We start from the raw sequence: 22,283 nt of genomic DNA, 5'->3' as shown, positions 1-22,283 counted from the left end.
TTCATTAATCACAGAGAGAGAAATAGAAATAAGTAGAGTTCCTACTTGTAATACTACAATATATATATAATACGTCGACAGAAGAGATGAACGGAGCATCAACAACAAGTAATAGTAATAATAAGACTGTATATTTAATTAGACATGGTCAATCAACATTTAATGCAGCTTATGCCATAAACAAAGTTGATCCATGGCACTTTGATGCACGTCTATCAGAGTTGGGTCAGACACAAGCAAACGATTTAGCAAAACATGCCGAAGGTTTAAATGTTGATCTAATCATCTCTTCACCATTAACAAGAGCTCTAGATACAACTCGTAGAGGTTTTTCTGAAGTTATTAAACAAGTATGTAAATAATATAAATTTAATCATTTTAATATTTATATATACTTATTATTTCTTTTTTTTTCTATTTTTAGAAATCAATTAAAGTTCAAGTAATAACATATCATAGTGAACATGTAGCAACAAGTGATGATAATGGTAGATTTAGATCTCATGTTGAAAAGGAATTCCCAGAGTTTGATCTATCACACATTCAAGAGAGATGGTGGTATATGCCAGAGGATGTTAGAACAGATGAAAAGATTGATCCAGAGGAATACTTTAAAACCATTGGATTCAAGGAACCATGGGAACATTTGGACAAGAGAATTCAACAATTTAAAGATTATATCATGGATCGTAATGAAAGTGTCATTGCTGTTATTGGTCATTCTGAATTTTTCCATCAATTGTTTGAAAAGAAATTACCTTGGTTTAAGAATTGCCAAATTCTTAAATGGAATCCATTTACAAATGAAACTGAATGGGTTACCAATTAACAAATTTAATAATAATAAATTCAATTATCAATCCAATCCATTCTATTTATATATATGTTAAAAAAAGCTATTGGTTGAATAATTTATAGATTCTTCTTGTTAAAGTTTTTGAAATTAATCTTTGATGCTGATTTGTTTGAATAGATTCTATTCATATGTGGACCTTCAACAAATTTAACTGAAATGTAAAATACAATTCCCATTACAATTGTACAAACTAGAAATAAAGAATAAATAAATAAATATATTTATACATTTTGATTATCATTTTCTTTTTTTGTATAACATACTAAAACCATTTAAACTTTGATATCTAATAGCATAACCAAGACAAGAAGCAGTGGTACCAACATATTGTGGATCACTGAATAATTGGAAAACACCAGATTGAACGGGTGCATCCATTACATGACCAAAACTGTCTCCATTGTACATTCCCTTGACACCGAGTGCCTTGAGACACCAAAGGTTGAGAAAGACACCAAACAAGAACAAAGAGTTACCTAAAAAGTCGGCAATCTCTTGTGGCAAGAATTCGTAATAATAACGATCATAGTGAATGGCAATATCTATAAAGTAATCTCTAACCAATGCCGAAACAATCAAATAAACTGCATAATAATAAATTGTATATTTTCCAATCAACTAATAATAGAAAGGTAAAAAGTCAGTAAAGTGTAGTGAGTGTGTGGGATCAATCTATCGGACCTTTGTAAAAGTTCTAGTTTTAAATTCAAATTGAGCAGATGCATTGTAATTGGTAACATGCAAGACAATAGCTATTAATGCATATAACAGTTGACTTGAAAAGATTGTTTCTATCATTATGAACGGATAGGAATTATAGTATGATGTATCGTATCAAACATATGACATGATTTGCAAAAGGACTCTTCTTTGATGCGAAAAAAATAGAAAATTAAAAAAAATAATAAACTTTGATGATGAACCTCACAACCCTTTTTTGATCTCATTTCATTATTAATTTATATAGACAGACATACATACATACATATATATATAGAGAATGGGTAAAGGAGAAAATACATCAATTCAAACAACAAAGCCATCTAAAAAGGTTGATACTTTAGAAGATACATCAAAGATTAATCAACCAAAAGAAGAAAATGAAGTCATTGAAGATGATGAATTTGAAGAATTTGAAGATAGTAAGAAAAAGATGAATAGAAAAGAATAGATCTATTGTCGTTATTAATGTTTCGTTTCGATCGTTTAGATGTAACTTGTGATGATGTAGATACAAAGGAACAATGGGAAGATGATTGGGATACAGAACATATTGATGATGAATTTTCAAAACAATTAAGACAAGAAATTGAAGCTCATGCAGCTAATCCACAACCAATGAAAATGTAAATCAACAACAAACAACAAATGAACGAACGATCAATCAACAACAAACAACAAAACAACAATTAATTTGTACAAATTTTAATAATATATAAAAAAGATTCTATAAACAACAAAACAACAAATGTACATTTCCTTTTTCATTTCCTTTTCATTTTCTATATGTTTATTTTGACCAAACTTTCCAAGTTTTATCAAAAGAAGAAGAAACCAATTTAGAATTATCAAGAGAAAAGTCGACAGAGGTTACCTTGCTTGAATGACCTTGAAGAATAGAGACTGGGGAGAAATCGATTGGGGACCAAAGACGAACGGTATTGTCAAAGGAAGAGGTGGCGAGAAAAGAGGCTGCTGAATGATTGGGAGAGTGTTGGAATTTGACACACGAGACAATGGAAGAGTGGGCAAGGATTTGATGTAGTTTTTCTTTTTTTCTAATGTCCCAGACAATCACGGTATTGTCTTCTGAGCTACTGGCAACGTGGTAGCCGTTGGGTGACCAGTCTACCGATATAACTTGTTTGGCGTGTCCTCTGAAATAGTGTATGGGACGTCCACTACGCATGTCCCACAAGCGGACAAGTTGGTCGGTTGCGCCAGACGCCAGCAGCGAGCCGTCTTGTTGAAAGGCTATGCCAAAGACGGCGCCACCATGTCCTTCTTGGTCGAGTAGTGTCTGCTTGGTCTCAATGTCAAAGAGTCGCCACGACCGATCACTGCAACTTGTTGCGAGGTGGCGTCCCATCGGATGAAAGGCGACACGGTTCACAGAGTCGGTGTGTATCGTAGAGTCAAAGACAGCGATCGGGTTTGGTTGATCGACCTTCCACACCATGGCCGACTTGTCACTCGAACACGTTGCAACCATCTCACCACTCGGATGAAAAACACATGCCAACCACACGTTCACCATGACCAACCATTATATTTGTACATTCAATCGAGCTGTCGCTCAACTTCCATATCTTGGAGACACCACTCCACGACGACGTTGCCACAACCCCCGAATCGAGCGGCGAAAAGACAGCCACTGAAAGTTGACGTTCATCACCCATCTCTGAACTTGCCATTGTAAATTGTTTGTATCTTTCCTTTTCCTCTGTAATCTCTATTTCCAATTCTGTCTTTTGCCATTTCTCTGGATCCAATATATCCTTGTTTGCAGCCAATACGACTGCCTCCTTTTCCTTTTCCAATTTAGCTCGCTTTATACGCAATGAAGCAGCCTTTATCGAGTATTCTGCAATATGTAGACGAGCCAATTTCAAATCTTGTGAACCTTCTGTCAAAAACGCCTCACCTTCCTCCTTTTCCTCTTCACCCTCTCTTTTTAGAATGGCCAAAGGGTTGGCATTTGCAATGTTTCTATCTATACATATATCCTTTAGACGTGCTCTTCTTTCATCTGGTCTTTCACCAAACAATATAATAGGTTCACTCAATTCTCTCAACTTCATCTTTACCAATGCATCGTCTGTTGGCAATATAACATGTTTTGATCTCTTTTTTCTTTCAAAATCTTCCAATGCTTTACCATGTCTTTCTTGTGATTCTTTTGTAAATCTTGAAAATGGTAAGAATTCTAAAAAAGTAGAGTAAATGAATATATTAGCAATAGTAGTAAGATGTAGAGATAGTTATAGTTATAACTTTACCTGGTTGTTGTTGTTGTTGATCGTCTTGTTGATCTTCATCTTGTTGTTGCTGCTGTTCACTAGTTGTTTGAGTTGTTACTTTATTTGCTTGGATTGCACCAAAAAAGATTCTCTTTTTCTCTTCATTACTCATACTATTATTATTATTATTACTATTATTATTATTATATATATATGTAATAAAGATATAAATATATTTGAAAATGAAATGAAATTCATTCACAAAAAGACGAAAATTGAAATCATTTCGTTCATATTCATTTCTTTATTTATTTTTGTTTGTATAAATATATTATATATTTATAACTATAGATAGAATGAAAAGTTTATTCAAGAAATCATTTTCAATACAATCACAATCTTTGATGAGTGGATCAGACAAGAAAAAGTTGAAAGAGAAATTATCATATCGATTCAAGTCGTTATGTTCATCCAATTCATCTATTACAGCAGATACATTTGATCAAGTACTACAAAATAAAAAGGATTTAGGTGTGGTAAAGATTCATAATCCACAAGCTACTCTTTATTGTCAATTAGGAGATCCTTTATTCTTTGAATATTCAAATCAACTATATCCTTCAAGTAAATATAAACAATAGCTTCTAAAAAAAGATTTATTCATCAATTTATTTTCTATTTTAGTTTATACATTATATAAATTACCAAATTTATTACCGATTGTTTTGATTCATGCACCTGTATTTAAATATATATCGACTGGTGCCGATTTGATGTTTAGAGGTATTATCAATTTCGATCAAGTACCAGAGACTGAAGGTAGTTTGGTTTCAATTTGTATTAAAGGTTGTCCACAACCAATTGCATTTGGTCAAACTTTAAAGTTTACAAAAAAGGATAAAATCGATCAATCTGGAAAGGCTGTTCAAATCATTCATCATGTTGATGACGCTCTTTGGAATTATGGTTCAAAAAGTTTACAATTTAATTTTCAAGAAGAAATAGAAGAAGAAGAGGAGAAGGAAAATGAGGAGGAAGAAAAAGAACAAGAAGAGGAGGAAGAAGAAGATGATGATGACCAAGAAGAAGAGGAAGAGGAAATGAAAGAAAAATTGGAAAAATTAAATATTAAAGATACAACAACAACATCAACAGTATCAAATAATCCTTCTTCTACAATATCAAAAGAAAAAATGGATGAAATAATAGAAACAAGTTTTATGGGAACAATTAAAGTTGGTATAAAAGATGGAGAATTACCAATGGTATTAAAGACATTTTTCAACAAGTATATGTTGTATTATGCACCATCGAATGAACCAGAAATCAATATTGCCAAATCATCATATAAAAAGGTATCAAAACTATTAGAGGCAATGAAAAAGAGAGGATTGGTAGAGACTAGTGAACCGACACCAGGTAATATCATGGTGACTAGAATCGTTAGATCACATCCAGATTACAAATCATTTGTACCATTGTCAGATCAAGATATAGTTGGTGATAAACCATCACAAACAAAAGGTGATGATGATGATCAAGGTGATATTGATGATCCATATGGTAGTACTGGTACTGGTTTGGCACCAATTAAATCAATTGTACCAGTCTATCCATTACCAAATACCTTTTTCGAATATGCTATAGAAGGTAAAAAGTATTATACCTTTCAACCAGAGATCAAGACAATGGTCGGAAAATATATTGTCGATCATAAATTGGATGATCCAATCTATCGAGCAAATATAAAGTTGGATGAATCTCTTGCCAATATGTTGGGTAGAGAGATTGGACAATCTGTAGGCAAGAATCAATTACTCCCATTAATCAAAGAACAAATGAAATTGTATCTAGAGATTTCACGTTCAGATGGATCAGTTCAATACATTCAATCAAAGAAAATAGAAATCTATGCTAAAAAGGTTGCCAACAAATATATACTAGAAGTTCACAACCTACACTTGTTTTCCATTTCATTAAAGGAATTTGCAAAGGATGGTATGAAAGAATTTGCAGCTAGTACTACAGTCACTCAAGGTATTGGTAAAAATTATAATATTGTTAAAATTCAAGGTAACGATGCAGATAGAGTATCAACACATTTACAACAAAAATATCATATACCATCTTTTTGTATTGATTGTATTATCCATCCAAGTACTACTTAAAAAAAAAGAAAAAATAAAAAATAAAAAAGGAAAGTCTAATTATTAGTCTATTATTAATTATTATTAATTATTATGATACAAAAAATTTATTCTCTCTATTCTCTAGTTTGTTTTACCAACCTAAATTCTTTTGAATGATTGGTAAAGAATTCATAGCCATTTTAAGATGACCATTAACATTTGGATGACCATTACAACCAAGATCCGAACTATCGAGTATATCTTGCAGATCAATGTAAATTGATTTTGTGGCAGTGGCCACATTTTGAACGTATTGACAACATGGATCCGAGATCATTGGACCACAAGCCAAGAAAAAGACGGTACCATTGTTGTATTTTGTACGAATCGAGTCTATAAAATTAGTGTATCCTTGTTCAAACACTGTCTGAGGTGGATAGGGTTGAGATGAAAAGTCGTTGGTTCCCAAGTTGATAACGACGGCCTGTGGTACCCAATCTTGGAAAGTCCATGTTGAATTTGGATTATTGGCAATGGTTCTACCATAGTAGGTTGGGAATGGATCAACACTGGTTGTTCCATTGGCATCATAGTTTCTAACTACTCCCTTTCCCGACCATGATTCCACATGAAGGTCAGCTCCCAATATTCTAGATACTACACCTGCATAGGTTTGATAATTATTTTCAGTCTCTGCTGTAAATGAACATGGTGGTGTACCATCAATTCCATATCCACATGTTATACTAAAAAAAAATGGAAATTAGAAAATAAATAAAAGGATGCAAATTATAATATATATATAATATATATCTTTCTATATTTACCTATCACCAATAAATTCAATTCTTTTGTTTGGATTATCATTAAATGGGTTGATTGGAAAGAGAATGGCAGATTGGTCAACTACCAATCCATAAAAGTTGATAATACCAATGGCTGCCTCGGTTCTCTTGGTCAGTATTAAAATATAGGTTTGTTGAGGATCAAGTGTTCCACCACTAATCAAATTGTAAGCTTCATTTGATGTTGATGAAATATTTAGAGTTGAATATAATCCATAATTTATAAATACATTAAACATATTATCCTCTGTTGTCTAAATAAATAAGAGCAATAAAGAATCGATAGGGTTAAAAAGAAACTCTTTCTTTCTTTTCTTTTACTTTTTTTTTTTTTGTTGACACTTACTAGGCTAGTTGAAAATAAAGCTCTGACATTGGTGGTACCTTTAAAGGCAAAACCAATGGCGACACCAGACCAATCAAACGAGTAGACCGATGAGTTTGATTGATCGACTCTACCTTGATAGAATAGGTTTGCATTGCTTGGTAGGATCACCTGTGATGGTGGAGGTGTAGGTGTTGGTGAAGGGGTTTGTGTTGGTTTACGTGCCAAAACAATACCTCCTCCATTGCTAGTGATTAGACAGCATACTAGTACTACTAAAATCGTGGTTATAATCTTTATCATCTTTTTATCTTCTTTTTAAATATGTTGTTTAATTATTGGTTGCTGTTGCTATTGCTGTTGTTGAACAGCATACTCTATATATCTATTTAATTAAATGTGTAAACATGAGGTTGTTTAAAAAGACAGCTCATCAAAGAGCACAACACTGATTGATCGCTCAAAAAGCCTCTAATTTTATTTTTTTAAAAGCGAAAATTCTTTTTTCTTTTCAATGTGTTCCATTTGGTGATCATAGGTTCCCTACTCTTTTTTTTTGTTTTTTTTGTATTTTCTTTGTTTACAAAATATTATATATTGTTCAAAGAGTATTTAATGAACTAGACACTGAAATGAAATGTCTGACAAAGGTTTTATCATTAAATCGATCATCGTGATTTGTATGACACTGAAATGTTGTTTGGTGATTCGTTACTAATCACATAACATGATTGCTTGTTGCAGTTGGTCGTCAAACTAAACCTTCCTCATTTAAATATCATGATTAATAGCAGAAGTGGAATCCATCTATTCGGGTATCCAATGACTGGTGTAAGCAAACTGTTTTCTTGTCACTTTCCACCTTTGGGCAGGGTAATCATGTTTAGCGTGGAGAGTGCAGTGGGCACCTGACTTTGGCAAAGAACAATTTTAAACAAACTCCTCTCAAATAGCCAAGGTGCTTGTAATAGTGAATGAAATGAACTGGTGGGAATATTTAAATGGTTAGTTGGTAAATAAATATATCGTATACGATGAGTGAATGAACAACTACAGCAGTATTACTATAGTATATACGCGACGTATGTATCTAGAGATAGATATCCGTAACAAGAGATACAATATGTACTTACCTCTCTATGACATACTATGACAGTGCTCTTTCCAGATGTTCAGTCCTTTAAAAGGAGTGCTATTTTGTCTTTGTAATAAATATTAGTTTCCATTTAATCAGAGTTCCAGGCATTGTCTATCCTCTGATAAGAGCGGTATCGGTCCAAGTTGGTAAAAGTAGTATACTATATATCTTTGAGTACATCAACAATCCATGGTCGGTCGTAGACACCATAGATATCATTCGTCGTCATTGACTTTTCTACACGAGTGGAATACTTGCACCCACTGTGGTTGTTCTATTTTTAAAGATGTCAACTGGAGTGTTGGTGGCTTGTAAAGGATGGGTTGGCGGACGGATACCAAAGAGGGGAGAAGTTTCTTTTTAATTGTGATCGATACATGGGCATTCAATAGCATGCAAAGAGTGTTTGAGAGATCTGGTCCCCAAACTATGATGTATAGTTCAAATTTTGTTATCCTAAAAATTTAAATTTTGGAGTGCAGATTAGATTAGAGTGGTATTTACTAGGAATTGTGAAATTGAAAAAACGGGGGTATAAAATCGCAAAAAAATATATTTTGACATCAATTTTGCGCAATGCAGAGTATAAATACGCCAAAAACATATCCAAAAACACAAGAGTGAATGGATGTTTGGAAAACAGCGTATAAATACGCCAAAAAATATATCCAAAAACACAAGAGTCAATGGATGTTTAGCTCAGTTGGAAGAGCGATTGGCTACGAACCAATAGGTCGCAGGTTCAACCCCTGCATCATTCAAATCTTTTGTAGTTTTTTTTTTTCAGCCGGTCTTGCGGGTGCTTTTTTTGTCATTTTCTTGTTCTACACATCGATGGCCACAATTATAACCAAGTTTCATTAATTTCCATTGAATCCATAAAGGGAAAACCTTTAAAACAAAAAACAAACAATCCAAAAGATTTCCAGTCAATTGACATTTGATATTCCATAAACAATGAACCTAATCTAGAGAGGTAATATTAAGCACTTTGATTGTTTAAAAAAGACATCCAACAACCAGGGATTTAAATACAAGATCTATTCGGACCACCTGCCATACTTTTAGTTTGTATTTTCCTTTTGGCTAGTGAATCTATTTGTTAAACTTTGTGACTAAAATCTAACTGATCCTGACCATAGTGTGAGATTTTCCTTCTTTTTGTCCAATGTCCTGGCACTAATCAAGAAAATTAAAAATTGTTTGTAAAATGGATGAAAGAGATAATGTAAATAGAAACGATATGCCAAGTTAAACCATACAACGAGTCATTGATCATCTCTCCATTTATCCAATGTATGTTCATGAATCTTTGTTACTCGATCACACCTTTGTCTAAACACACACTTCATTTTACTCTAATCAGAATACCACACCCTTTCCAATCAAAAACAAAAAAATAACAAAAACAGTGGTGTCTGATAAAACATCAAACATCTAAACAGACAATTAATTCATCACACTGTTTAATGATTGTTCATTGTAATAGACAGTGCAATGGTAAAGGTTATCAACAACTACAACAAATATCATTTTTTACTAGTAATACTACTAGTCATAATCATCCCATCAACAACAAGTTCAGCAGCCTCTGATGACAGCAAAATAGTAATCTATGATGAAAAGTTATCAGATAAATTCTTTATTACATCATCACCTCCAATCAATGTACAAAGCACAAAAGTTCCCAATGGAAACGGTAACCATTCCATAGAGTTTGTAAATAGTTTTTATATTTTTTCTAAAAACGATCCAATCAAAAACCTTACCTTTGACAGAACAACTCATCGTTTTCTTTCCTTTGATGTGATGACAACATCACCAGATCAAGATATAACAGTCACTCTCATCTCTACTACAAAGGAAGGCTATTCTTTACCATTAATCGATCCAGTTCATCCTTCCAATTCTTTTTCAAAATCTACTTTTTTAACTCAAAATAAATGGACAAATGTAATTACATATAAAAATAATAAAGGTTTATTTATCTATTAACTTTTTCTTTTTTAATTTTATAGATAAAGTTGGATTTAGAGTATTTCCCATTTAATAGTTTTAGGGGTGTATGGTTTCTTCAAAAACATCCAAACACTTCAATCTTTATTGACAATATCATTTTAGAACCTCAACTAATCCAAAGAAATTATGGAATCATTTATCATAGTGGGATGATTGGATACGGTATTTTAATTCGTGACAATGATCAAACTAAACTATTCCAAAATGATGTAGTATTTAAAGGAAGTGAAAACTCTATTGAAATGGATATTTCTAAAAATAGTACATTATTATTTCAATATACTTCTTTCCTTAGACCAAAAGTATGTAAACAAAAAAAAAAAGAAAAATACCAAAATCTAAAATCTTCTCTCTCTAACAACTTTTTTTGATTATAGAATATGAGTTTATCATTTTTAATAAATTGGGGAAGTTTAGGTAATGGTGGAAAAAAAATTATAGAAACAACAGAACAAGCAGAAAAAAAGAAAAAAGATAAAAAGGATAATGATAAAAAGGATAAAGAAAAGGATAAAGATAAAAAAAAGAAATCAAATGATGATGATAAAAAGAAAAAAGATAAAAAGGATAACGATAAAAAGGATAAAGATAAAAATGATAAAGATAAAAAGGATAAAGATAAAGATAATAATCATAATAATATTTTTGAAAATCCAACTACCAATAATACTACCAATAATGATAAAGATAGTGATGATAAAGATAAAGATAAAGATGATGATGATGATGATAAATTGATAATAGATTCAATTACACTTAGTTTTATACCATCATTACAAATTGAACAAACAAAAAAATTTACCTTTAATAGAAACAAACAAAAAGGTTGGAATAGAGTATGTATAAATCCTTTAGATTCTCTACTCTTTTTAATTTATTAATTTTTTGTATAGATGACAGTAAAAATACCAGAATCAACATTTTCTGGATTTTCATTTAGTGTACCATCAAATCTAACAGAAAAATATAATGTTTATTTTGATGATGTTAGAATTGAAATATTGGTACAACCACAAAACCTATCGTTTGGAAAATATCAAACCATTGAAGACAAGAGAAACCAAGTTTTATATCAATTGGACAATCAAACCACCACCACCTCGCCCAATTCAACTGAAAAGGAAATTACATCTTCATTTCCAGGATCTAGATATTTCCCTTTTACAAAGTTGTCATTAGACTATGTCACTTCTACCAATGGTGTAGTTAGTAAATGGGTAGAAGGATTTCCAACCATTACATTGAAAACAACCCAAACACGTGTAGTAGGAAGAGGAGATTTTGTTTCTTTTGAAAATGAACAGTTACAATCGCTGGTTGGACCTGGACCACTAGAAGTTTTGTTTCAAAAAGAAACGGAAATGAATGATTTCCAATTCCTACATTTAGACTTTTCATTTCCAACCAATCAATTCTATTTGGTTGTTGGAGCAGTAGACAACTTTGAAGATATTTGGATATCGGCCACTGACCAAAAGTTTGCCACCGTCATGAAATGGAATCTGTTGGCAAGTGGGTTCCTCAACCCTCTGGGAAATGAAACCGATTCAATGATCAAATACAAGGTTAAAAACCAGGCTCTCTATCTCACTGCTGGCAAGGGTGATAATTCATTGCCACTAGGTACTCATCGCAACTATATCGTCGTTCAACCAGTCGACAAGGTATCAACCTTGTCCTTTTCGATGGTATCCAGTGTTGATTCCTCTCTTGTTTTTTATTCTCTTTATGCAATCTCACCAAATACAACCAATTCAATTAATGCTACTAGTATTAATCCAATTCCTTTAAATAATATTAATTCAACAATCATTTCAAAATAACAAACAAAAAGAAAACAAAAAAAACAAAAAAAATAATAGTTATATATATATATTAAATAAATCATAGTTTTAATCTTATAGTTTTTTTTTTTTTTAAATCATCATCATCTGTAGTTTTTTTACTTGAACGACCTTCAGATACCAAACCTTCATTATCATCTTCATTATAATCTCTTGGTCTTTCACCAACGTTGCCATACATATCGACATCCATTCTTTCTTCGACGAGTTGATTTTCGTCGACATAGGCATCTTCTTGATCTGGGTTTGTAGCCCACCAACTGACCATGCCCAAACCACTGTCACGCATCGATCCTCTAACAATCATTGGTGACTTTAAATTTTTTAGATATTCATCTCTTTCCCTGTCGATACGCTCTTGTTCCTTGATCAATGCGATATCGGCAGTGTTGGTAGGTGCTATTTTTGCTTTGGGTGCAGGTTGAGAAATGGCAGGATTAAACTCTACATTGTCAACCTTGAATCTAACTCTTCCTCTTGCTTCAAAAAATAATTGTGTATCTGCCCATTCCCAATACCATAATTGTTCACCTTCATCACTATATAAATGAAAGAGAGAGAGAGAAGATTTGATTAACTCTCTTTTTTCTTTTCTTTCTATTATCTTTTCTTTTCTTTTTTCTTACTAGAATGATGGATTTGGTAAATCAATTGAAGAAATCATTACATCATTATAGAAACCCAATGATACAATGATATAATCTTTTGTTGTTTTTTTAATGACACCTTCCAATATCTCTCCTACAAATGGTTTGAATACAACCAAACGACATCTAACTATTAAATGAGAACCACCATCTCCTGAATAAATATATGCATCACCAGTTCCCAATATATCATACAATGCTATAAATAATCCTCCATTAATTAATATCTAAAAAAGAAAAAAGAAAAAAGAGTTAGAAAGAGAGAGAGATAGACAGATAGATGTATTCTTCTTCTTCTTCTTTTTCTTCATCATCATTTTACTTTATTTGTATATTTCTTTTCAATTTCATCTTCTATTGTTTGTAATTCATTTTCAAATGCACTTGGTGGTATTCTAACCTTATCTTCTATCGTTATTAAATGAAACATAATCTCTTTCTTCTTTTTTAAATATATGTACAATTAAAAGAGATCGTCGTTTAATAAATAAATTGATTAAATCGAAAGAAAACGATCATTGTTTGAGTCGAGAAGTTCAAAAAAAAAAAAAATCAAATTTATAAATATTTTAGTAAAAGGCTAAGAGAGGGAAATAACTATATTTTATCCAACCTATAATTTGATCAATTGGGATACCATTTCAATAAACAAATAATAACATAAATGTAATCTGGTATGTACTATTTCTTTTAGTAGATTTTTTGTTGTAATAACTTTTTTTTTTTTGTTTCTTTCTAGATGAATGTTTATGGTGATCCAGAATCTTCAGACGATGATGAAATCGATAATATAGATCAATTTAATTTTATTGGAGGTATTTTACTATTTATCATTGGATTTATAGTCTATGTTCCTTGGATAATTTTAATTGTATTCTATCCAAAAAAAGATTATAGAGTTGTTCAACTTCATGCTCCAGCTTTATTCTTTTTATTTCTTTGGTTATTTTCTTTTACGAGTATCATCTTGGTTGTAATTATTAGAACAATAACAAATAAATAGTAGTATGAAAAAAGACAAAGAAGGAATAAATTCCAATTTTATTATTATTAATAAAACTGTTGACTGTAGAAGAAAAAAAAAAAAAAAAACTAAGTGTAAAAAAAAGGGTTATGAGAGCTCACGTAGTAGTGGACTGGTGGTGGTGATTCTATCTAATGATGATTGGGTTTTGAGAATGACCTTGGGGTATATTATAATAGGACCCCTCCAAAATTACGTTTCCCGATTGACTACTATGGTTTCCAACTCCATAGAATCTTGTTGTTGAACAGTTTTGATTTGATGGTTGAGAATGTTGTTGTTGTTGTTGTTGTTGTTGTTGATCATAAACTTGATGATGTTGTTGATGTTGATGATGATGGTGAATAGTATGATGTTGAACATCACCATGGGGATATCCATGTTGTTGTTGTTGTTGATGATGTTGCTGTTGCTGTTGGGGTTGTTGAATTGTCCAATAAGAGGACGATTCATGATTATATACTGGTCCTGCATGACTGGTATAATGACCACTAGCATGATCATCTTGTCTAATCCAAATTGCAGTGTCTCCATCATTGACATCAATCTCTTCGTCATCTTCTTCATCTTCTTCCTCGTCTTCTTCTTCCTCTTCAAAACCTCTAACATCTTCTTCATCGTCTTCATCAGAGTTTTCAAAATAATCTGGATGGCGTTGTGGTTGTGGTAGTGGTTGTTCTTGTTGTTCTTGTTGTTGTTGTTGTTGATATACAAAAGGAATAAAAGTAGGTGGTTGTAATTGAGTAAAAATAAGAGTTTGTTGTTGTTGTTGATTTAAATACATTGGTTGTTGAAAATTTTGTTGTTGTTGTTGTTGTTGTTGTTGTTGTCTTGTTGGTTGACTAACCAATATAGTACGTTCATAGTGGTAACTTGAAAAACTATGATCGTTATTGGTTATAGTACCATTGTTGTTGTTTTGTTTACGATTAAAATGCCTCTCTCCAATTAAGGAATCTGAATATGGATTAATATCAAGAAGATATTTTTGTTGAAAATTATTATTATTATTATTATTATTATTATTATTAACAGGTTGTTGTTGTTGTTGTGGCTGATGTGAAGAAATAAAACCATTATTATTATTACTATTGTACCCTTGTTGTTGTCGATCGGGTTGGTTAAGAGTTGCTGTCTGAGAAGAGCTATTGTTGTTGTTGTTGTTGTTATAGTAATAAGTATGATTTGGTGTAGAGTGGGCCGATAGTTGATTGCCCGTTGAACAAGGGGGAGGGGGAGCAGCAGATGTTGCTGCACTATATCTACTAGGGATTGGTTGTTGAGGTTGTTGAGGTTGTTGTTGAATTTGTTGTTGAATGGGCTGTTGTAGCTGTTGTAGCTGTGGTTGATAATAGTGTTGTTGTTGATAATGATGAGGTGGAGGCGGTTGACGTCTTGCAGCAGTTTCAATAATATGATATTGATTAACAATTTGTTGTTGTTGTTGTAATTGTTGTTGCTGTTGTTGTTGTTGTTGTTGTTGTTGTTGCTGATAAATAATTTGTTGTTGTTGTAAATGTTGTTTTTGTTGGTTGTAATGACGAGCCATGTTGAATTGATGGTTTTTGTAATAAAGGATATTACTAATAAAATTTGGTTGCGATGGAATCAGAGTATCGATAAAGTCGTCCAATTCGGTGGCAGCGGTGGTACTAAAGAATGGGTGTCTGAGAGCATCGTAGGCAGTGATTCTCTTTTTTGGGTCCAATTGGAGCATTCTGCTCGCCAAGTCGACCAATAGGGGGAGATGGTGGTTGAGCTCGTAAAAGTGTTCTGTCAAGGTGCTTGGTCGTCTGTGTGATCGCATTGCAGGCACCATTGTGCTCCAACAGGGGAGCATGCTCACGCCTGGCCATTCCACTTCAGACGGCGTACCAAATATTGAGAATATCTGCTCCAACTGTTTGGCTTCATCGTCGCCAGCAAATAAATATTGACCCTTGATCAATTCCATCAAGACACAACCAACACTCCAAATATCAATCTCTGGACCATAATTAAAGGATCCAAGTAGTAATTCTGGTGGTCTATAATAAAGTGAAACCACATTGTTTGACAATACACCTTCACTTTGATCTTGATATGATGTCGATAGTCCAAAATCTGATAATCTTAATTTCCCTTTATTATCAATTAATAAATTTGCAGCTAAACATAAAAAAGATAAAGAATAAAAGATAATTAGAACAAAAAATAGATTATAATTATAAAAAAAAGAAATTTTTCCTTTCTTTCTTTTTCACTTACGTTTAATATCTCTATGCATCACTCCTTTTGAATGACATTGAAAGACTGCATCTAATAATTGTCTTGTATATGATTTGATTTTACCAAAAGTTAGTTGTGTGATTTTAGAGGGAGTTGACATGATCTTCCAAAGATCATCATCTACAAATTCCATCACTATACACAACTCTGTAGGTGATCGATAGAAAAAATTATATAATTGAACTACATTTGGTGAACCTTTTAATAAATCTAAATATTTAACTTCTACTGGTATCTAAAAGATAAAGAGATAGAGAGGTAGTAAAGAAGATATAAAAATGGTTAACAATCAACTTTATATATATAAATCATTCTTTTTTCCTAATAGGTTTACATACTCCATCTTCTTTGGCTACATTTGAAACTACTTTGATTGCTACATTTTGTTGAATAGATTTATCAAATGCTTTATAAACCTTTCCATAGGTTCCTTCTCCACATGGTGACCAACCCTCCATTGCATTAAAATCTACTATGTATGTATTATCATTAACCATTACAAATAATAAACAAATAATAAAACTATAATCTCGCGAGTTTGATTATTGATTGTATATATGATAACTCTTTCTCTCTCTCTGTTGATGTTGTTTCTGCTTCTGCTGCTGCTGCTGTTGTTGATATTTTATAAAATAACTACTAACTATTTGTTGTTTATGATGATGATAAAAGTAAACATAAAATGATTAACTAGGTTGTTTTGTTTTTTGTTAAACAAAAAAAAAGAAAAAGAAATATAAAAAGTTGAATAAGATAAAAAAGGTGAGAATTAATAATAATCAGTGAGGGGGTGAGGTAGTGATGAGTGCCTAGAATTAGGTAGTACTAGTAAAAAAAAGAAAGATTCTTTGCAAAGAACAAAAAGTTTATGGGCGCCGTCAAAGGGAAGGGTAGCTTTAATTGAATTGGTTTTGAAAAAAAAAAACAAAAAAGGAAAAAAATCGGTTCTGGATGAAAATGAAAAAAAAACAAAAAGTTAGCTTTTTTTTTTTGATAAATTAAAAAAAAAAAAAAAAAAGAGTATAATTGTTTGTTGTTTTTGTTGAACTTTCTCTTTGTCTCTTTTGATGATTATGAAAGAGATGGTGAATATAATGTATTTTCCACTTCTGTCTGTCTGTAAATAAATAAAAAACGAAAAATCCAGATCTTTTCTTCTATATAATTTTTTTTTATACTTTTTATTATTATTGTCTTTTTAGTTGGTTGCCCTTCTCTCTCTTTCTCTTTCTCTATCCACTCACACTCTCGCTTACCTTTCACCTTGTCCCCCACAAACTTTGCTATTTGTGGTGGAGGGGGAAGAGGAAGGGTTTTTAAAACAAAAAGAAGAATGATAACGATTTTCAAGGTTGGAAAGCTTGCTCACCAAAATGATGATATGGGAATTATTAATATCGATCGTTTATTGTGATTGTATTGTTGTTGTGTTTGTTATTGGTATATTATTATGAGAGAGAATGAGAGAATGAGAGGAGGGGGAATGGTTAATGATATTAAACGATATAGGTGGTGATGTTATCATATTATCATTATTGGTGTGATATACTTGTTTGTTGTTGTTTGTTGTTTGTTGTTGTGTTGTGTTGTTATTATTGTTGTTTCAATATATCGTTGATTTTGCTTTTTTAATTTAATCTTTGGATAGGATATCAGTAAATTTTTTGAGTAATAATGTAGCGGTTATTACATCCATGCTTCGAACAGACACGACGACAGAGGTGGGGGTAGTGTTTTTACCTGTTTCAGAACCAACCAACTCTAGTTGAATAAAAAGATCCACCGATTTTAAGGTGCTCTTTCCAGCAAATTGGAATTTGGATCGAGATTTGTTGGCAGAGATGGCTTGCATGTTTGCACTCTCTAAAATTAGATTCAAAATATTGTCGCTTTGGACAGCTCCGCCAAGATCTACTTGATCGCTTGCATTTTGCATTTCCAAGCCATCGAATTGTTGTTTCCACTCCTCACTGGATATGTTTAATGGGGATACCAATTCCCCAATAATTGGTGTTAAAACAACTGGGTGAACTCCTTTGGATGAACTAAAAAAAAAAATCACATTAATAAGTTTGAATTAGTAATTTAAATCTCTACACAGAAAAAAAAAATAGGTAGGTTGAATGGATAACACAAGGTTGGTAGGTGGGTGGGTGGGGACTGTACATAAATTAAATTGTTTTTTCCATGGTGAAAATATAGTGATCTTGTTGTCGAGTTTTTTTACTTTTGGGGGTATTTGATACATGTACATCTGAATAAAAACAAAGAAACGAATGGGATCAAAATATACATATACATATGTGGTGGGTTGGAAAGAGATATAAGAGTGGGGGGATGATAGTGGTGAATTGTTGATTGGAAGAGTGGGGGTAGTAGTAGTAGATGATACGAGTAAACTAGTGGTGTGGAGAATAGTTATAATGTCTCTTATCTATTCTTGTTCTACATATTCATATATTGTCACTGCATTGTTTGCTGTTGCTACCGTCAAATGACACCAAAAAATATCATGTATAAAACAACATTTGTTGTTGATACGTCGTGAACGTATTCATTTCCAAAGATTACGTTGCGTTTTCTTCTTTTCTGTGTATCTCTTTGTAAATTGTCATACCTCTTCCAAATAAAATATTGGGAATGGATACATTGGAGATTATTTTTTCTTATCAAACAAAAAAACAATAATATGATTTGATTTGATTGGATTGAAATAGTAATGTTGTGTTTTGTTTTTTTTTTTTTTTTAATATGTACATACCAAATTTCAAATTTACATGATTGTGAAGTAGAGTTAAAAGTGACAAACAAATTGGTTTGGTAAGATTCATTTGGAGGGATTGATTCAATCTCGTCAAAATCTTGAATATTGGCACCATCAATTAAAGTTTTCTTGCCAATCTTGATGTTGGAAATGGTTTCTTCGGTGGAGTGATTCTTGAGGTATAATTGAATGACTGTGCATCCTGGGGTTATTTCAACATCCTCCCCAATCTCTTCTTTTGGTCTACGAAGGAAACAATAATCAATAGATAACCCTCCACCAACAGTTGGCTTGAGTAGGATCTTCTTTATAGACTTTGAAGAGGTTGATTCTAAATTTAATTGATCCATTTCCTCAACTACTCCAAATAATTGATCCATTTCATCATCATCCATTACTTCTTCTTCTTCTTCCTCTTCTTCCTGATGACGTTTGTTATTCTTTGATTTCTTTGATTTTTTCTTTCCTTTACCATTTTGTTTCCTTTTTAAAAATTAAAAAAAAATAAGTAAGTAATCTTGAAGGATCTTTTTTTTGTGTAGTCTTACTTTGAACCTTCAGATGAATCACTAAAGAATTTATCCAATTCATCTTGAGAATCTTCTTCATCTTCATCTTCTTCATCTTCGTCTTGATCACCATCATATTCATCACTATATTCATCTTCATCTTCTTCTTCTTCATCAGAGTAAAAGTTTTCTTCAGTAAAGCTAAATACATTCTTTTTAACAGAAGTTTGTTCTGGAATCCATTGTTTTGGTTGTCTAACAGATGGGTCAGGGACTTCTTCTGGGAAATCTGGTAATGATTGATATCCCATTGCTGAATGATTAACAATTTGTGAAAGACTTCCTAAAACAAATCTTTGTCGATCTAAAATAGATTAAATAAATAAATTAGTTAAAATTATAGTCTATTTTTTTTTCTATTTTTTTTACCTTCAGAAACACTAATTTCAGTTGGAGCAGGTTTTTGATTAATAAATATAGATTTTGATTGATTTGCAAGTTGTTGAGTAGATTCTGTATTGATTAAAAGGAATCTCATCATTCTAGCACTATCTCTAACATCATAGTTCATATCAAACTTGGCTTGATTAATAATATATTGGAACAACAATGATGTTTGTTCTGGATTGTGGAAATGTAATTTGGCACCCAAATTTAAGATTTGTAATTTTACACTTTCATCTTCATCTGAAAATGTTTTGGCTAATTTTCTTAATACATCTGGTGCTACCATTGGTATTTTATGAGAGTATTCACCTAAAAAATAAATAAATAAAGAGGGATATTAATATCATTTATCTCTTTTTCTTTTTTTTCTTTTTCTATTTCTTTACCAATAACCCAAATAATAGCAGCACGAGCAGAAGGAACTTGAAGATTATCTAAAAGTTTTGCAAGGTGCATGATGATATTTTCAGATTTGATAGACGAGTCTGGATTATCAACATTTAATTGTAAAAGTCTCTTGAGGACAATAACACATTCGGCAACAACGACAGATGAAGAATTGGACAAGAGAGACATGATACCATGAGTACAGCTTTCAGTGACATCTGGAATGGTGGCTGCACAAGTACCAATAGCTTGAATAGTGGCAGCTGCGAATTTTTTATCTTCACTCTTTACATATTCCTTGAATTCCTTCATAATTCTACTAATGTTTTCAGCAGTTGCCAATCTAGTTAGAATCTCTAATTTCAATTTAATACTATATTCTGGATCACTTGATTTAATAAAGAAATCTGATAAATATGGTTCAAACATATTCTAACAAAAAAAATATAAAAGTATTAATATTATTTTTGTTTTTTCTATTTTCTATTTCTTTTTCATTTACTTACAGGTCTAAGAGTAACCATTGTAGAAATATTTGTTAAAGCAATATATTGAACTTCTGGACTAATATGTAAGATACGGACAAGAGATTTACCAACTTTTTGAGCTTCAATAACAGGTGCAACATAAAAGTAGAGAGAAGAGACTGCCATGACAACGGCATTACTTCTACTTTGCAAGAGTGGAAGACATGATTTCAACAATAAACGATGATCAATATCAATCTCTTCTTGATCCATTGGATCGTATTTCTTTACACTTGTAGTTTCTCCATCATCTTCATCATCACTATAAAATGATGATTTTTTCTTATTATGTTGTTTAACATTTTTATCATTCTAAAGAAGAAAGTAAAAGTAAGTTAATATAAATATATAGAGGAAGATATATATTTCTTTTCTATTTTCTATTTCTATTTCTATTTTACCATTGAAGAATCAGGACATCTAAATTGAGTTCTAGCATATTTTGTCAAGACAGAGATAGTGATAACTTGAGACCATTCATCAAAATCGGCCAACAATTGACAGATTTTACGATAGTGTTGATGAATGATATCGTAACGATTTGGGCATACCTCGTTAAAGGCAACCATTGCAGCACCGAGAACCATTGTAGAGTTGTCAGAGAGGAGTGATTCAATGAGTTGAGCCAACTCGTCTTCCTTGTCTGAATCGAGTTTGTGTACCTTTGTGATGGCAAAGGCAGCAGCCTTTCTGACATAGGGACTGCTGTCCTTGACACACTTTTCAATGGCCAGTACAATGACTTGAATAATATCGACTACACGAATCGAAGACATGACACGCAATGCAGAGGCACGAATCACTTGACTCTTGTCTGACAGCGACTTTTGAAATGTGTTGATGGCAAGCAAAGCACTGTCGTGCTCAATCTCTGCATAGTGTACCAAATACATATAAACCAACTTTTTCAATTCAAAGTTCTTTGCAATAACATTCTTTACTACTTGTGGAAATACTTCAGATACATCTCTACCTTTTGATAACATCTAAATAGTGAAATAAAAGTAATGATTAGTAATGTGAGTTGTTTGATATATAGATACATATACAAATATTATATCTCTCTGAACTTACAGCAATCAATTTCTTCATGCACTCTAATTTATCCTTGTCTGATGGTCCATCTAATTGTTTCTTGATCTCTTCCAACTTGGTGTTGGTAGCAGAATCATTGAAATATCTACTTTGATTGATGTTGTTAAGTACAGTATTCATCTTTTAAGTTGTAAGTTGTAGTTGAGTAATAGTCTATCTTTTTTTTCAGATATTCTAAAAGTTATAGTTGACTTTTCTTCTTCTTCTTCTTCTTCTTGTTTCTCTAAACTATAAACTAACTCTATAGATACACTCTCCTTCTTCTTCTTCTTCAACCCTATTAGGAACTTTGACTGATTGTTTGAAGAGGTTCTGTAGATAGTAATATATATATATATATTGAAGTGGTCTATAGATATGATCGAGTTCTCTGATATCCACTTTACCAGTCTAAAGTGAGAGTGTGTTGATAAGATTTTTTTTAATTTTTGTGCAAAAAAGAGGGACTCTCGAAAAAGAAAGAGAAAGAGCTCGAAAGTTCTGTCAAACCATCTATTAT

The 22,283-nt window shown here is 32.0% G+C and overlaps 10 protein-coding genes and 1 non-coding gene across 11 annotated transcripts; 6 read left to right on the top strand and 5 right to left on the bottom strand.

Annotated features, from left to right (window-relative positions):
- Positions 1-86: 86 nt before the first annotated feature.
- On the top strand, positions 87-829 carry DFA_01141 (phosphoglycerate/bisphosphoglycerate mutase family protein; the record flags this gene model as incomplete). Its single annotated transcript, XM_004359055.1, has 2 exons — positions 87-350; positions 425-829. 2 exons carry the CDS (start codon positions 87-89, stop codon positions 827-829), a joined length of 669 nt encoding a protein of 222 aa, XP_004359112.1.
- An 83-nt stretch (positions 830-912) lies between these two features.
- Positions 913-1,803, bottom strand: pemtB (phospholipid methyltransferase family protein; the record flags this gene model as incomplete). Its single annotated transcript, XM_004359054.1, has 3 exons — positions 913-1,046; positions 1,120-1,440; positions 1,767-1,803. The coding sequence occupies 3 exons, from the start codon at positions 1,801-1,803 to the stop codon at positions 913-915; spliced, it is 492 nt and encodes a 163-aa protein (XP_004359111.1).
- Positions 1,804-1,856: 53 nt separating this feature from the next.
- On the top strand, positions 1,857-2,206 carry DFA_01139 (DSS1/SEM1 family protein; the record flags this gene model as incomplete). The annotated part of the gene is made up of 2 exons (XM_004359053.1): positions 1,857-1,998; positions 2,028-2,206. The coding sequence occupies 2 exons, from the start codon at positions 1,857-1,859 to the stop codon at positions 2,204-2,206; spliced, it is 321 nt and encodes a 106-aa protein (XP_004359110.1).
- Positions 2,207-2,366: 160 nt separating this feature from the next.
- prpf4 (WD40 repeat-containing protein) lies at positions 2,367-4,116 on the bottom strand (the record flags this gene model as incomplete). Its single annotated transcript, XM_004359052.1, has 4 exons — positions 2,367-3,023; positions 3,121-3,782; positions 3,856-4,007; positions 4,079-4,116. The coding sequence occupies 4 exons, from the start codon at positions 4,114-4,116 to the stop codon at positions 2,367-2,369; spliced, it is 1,509 nt and encodes a 502-aa protein (XP_004359109.1).
- A 56-nt stretch (positions 4,117-4,172) lies between these two features.
- DFA_01137 (uncharacterized protein) lies at positions 4,173-5,984 on the top strand (the record flags this gene model as incomplete). Its single annotated transcript, XM_004359051.1, has 2 exons — positions 4,173-4,440; positions 4,501-5,984. 2 exons carry the CDS (start codon positions 4,173-4,175, stop codon positions 5,982-5,984), a joined length of 1,752 nt encoding a protein of 583 aa, XP_004359108.1.
- A 112-nt stretch (positions 5,985-6,096) lies between these two features.
- Positions 6,097-7,418, bottom strand: DFA_01136 (uncharacterized protein; the record flags this gene model as incomplete). Its single annotated transcript, XM_004359050.1, has 3 exons — positions 6,097-6,691; positions 6,773-7,044; positions 7,137-7,418. The coding sequence occupies 3 exons, from the start codon at positions 7,416-7,418 to the stop codon at positions 6,097-6,099; spliced, it is 1,149 nt and encodes a 382-aa protein (XP_004359107.1).
- A 698-nt stretch (positions 7,419-8,116) lies between these two features.
- DFA_01135 (uncharacterized protein) lies at positions 8,117-8,485 on the top strand (the record flags this gene model as incomplete). The annotated part of the gene is made up of 2 exons (XM_004359049.1): positions 8,117-8,127; positions 8,335-8,485. The coding sequence occupies 2 exons, from the start codon at positions 8,117-8,119 to the stop codon at positions 8,483-8,485; spliced, it is 162 nt and encodes a 53-aa protein (XP_004359106.1).
- Positions 8,486-8,941: 456 nt separating this feature from the next.
- Positions 8,942-9,014, top strand: DFA_01134. The gene has a single exon. It is a non-coding gene; the product is annotated as a tRNA-Arg (tRNA).
- Positions 9,015-9,463: 449 nt separating this feature from the next.
- Positions 9,464-12,095, top strand: DFA_01133 (uncharacterized protein; the record flags this gene model as incomplete). The annotated part of the gene is made up of 5 exons (XM_004359048.1): positions 9,464-9,503; positions 9,797-10,206; positions 10,272-10,574; positions 10,650-11,108; positions 11,166-12,095. 5 exons carry the CDS (start codon positions 9,464-9,466, stop codon positions 12,093-12,095), a joined length of 2,142 nt encoding a protein of 713 aa, XP_004359105.1.
- A 69-nt stretch (positions 12,096-12,164) lies between these two features.
- DFA_01132 (uncharacterized protein) lies at positions 12,165-16,552 on the bottom strand (the record flags this gene model as incomplete). The annotated part of the gene is made up of 7 exons (XM_004359047.1): positions 12,165-12,169; positions 12,219-12,655; positions 12,743-12,990; positions 13,086-13,205; positions 13,984-15,935; positions 16,035-16,290; positions 16,394-16,552. 7 exons carry the CDS (start codon positions 16,550-16,552, stop codon positions 12,165-12,167), a joined length of 3,177 nt encoding a protein of 1,058 aa, XP_004359104.1.
- Positions 16,553-17,688: 1,136 nt separating this feature from the next.
- Positions 17,689-21,904, bottom strand: ap3b-2 (beta adaptin; the record flags this gene model as incomplete). The annotated part of the gene is made up of 8 exons (XM_004359046.1): positions 17,689-18,100; positions 18,817-19,302; positions 19,368-19,692; positions 19,758-20,084; positions 20,162-20,594; positions 20,669-21,001; positions 21,091-21,675; positions 21,764-21,904. The coding sequence occupies 8 exons, from the start codon at positions 21,902-21,904 to the stop codon at positions 17,689-17,691; spliced, it is 3,042 nt and encodes a 1,013-aa protein (XP_004359103.1).
- Positions 21,905-22,283: the final 379 nt, after the last annotated feature.

This window comes from Cavenderia fasciculata (assembly GCF_000203815.1).
Source record: "Cavenderia fasciculata unplaced genomic scaffold Scf_Dfasci-F-a-25c12.r2-5, whole genome shotgun sequence".
Lineage (NCBI taxonomy): Eukaryota > Evosea > Eumycetozoa > Acytosteliales > Cavenderiaceae > Cavenderia > Cavenderia fasciculata.
The sequence above is the reverse complement of the archived record's forward strand: the minus strand, read 5'-3'. Positions and strand labels throughout refer to the sequence as shown.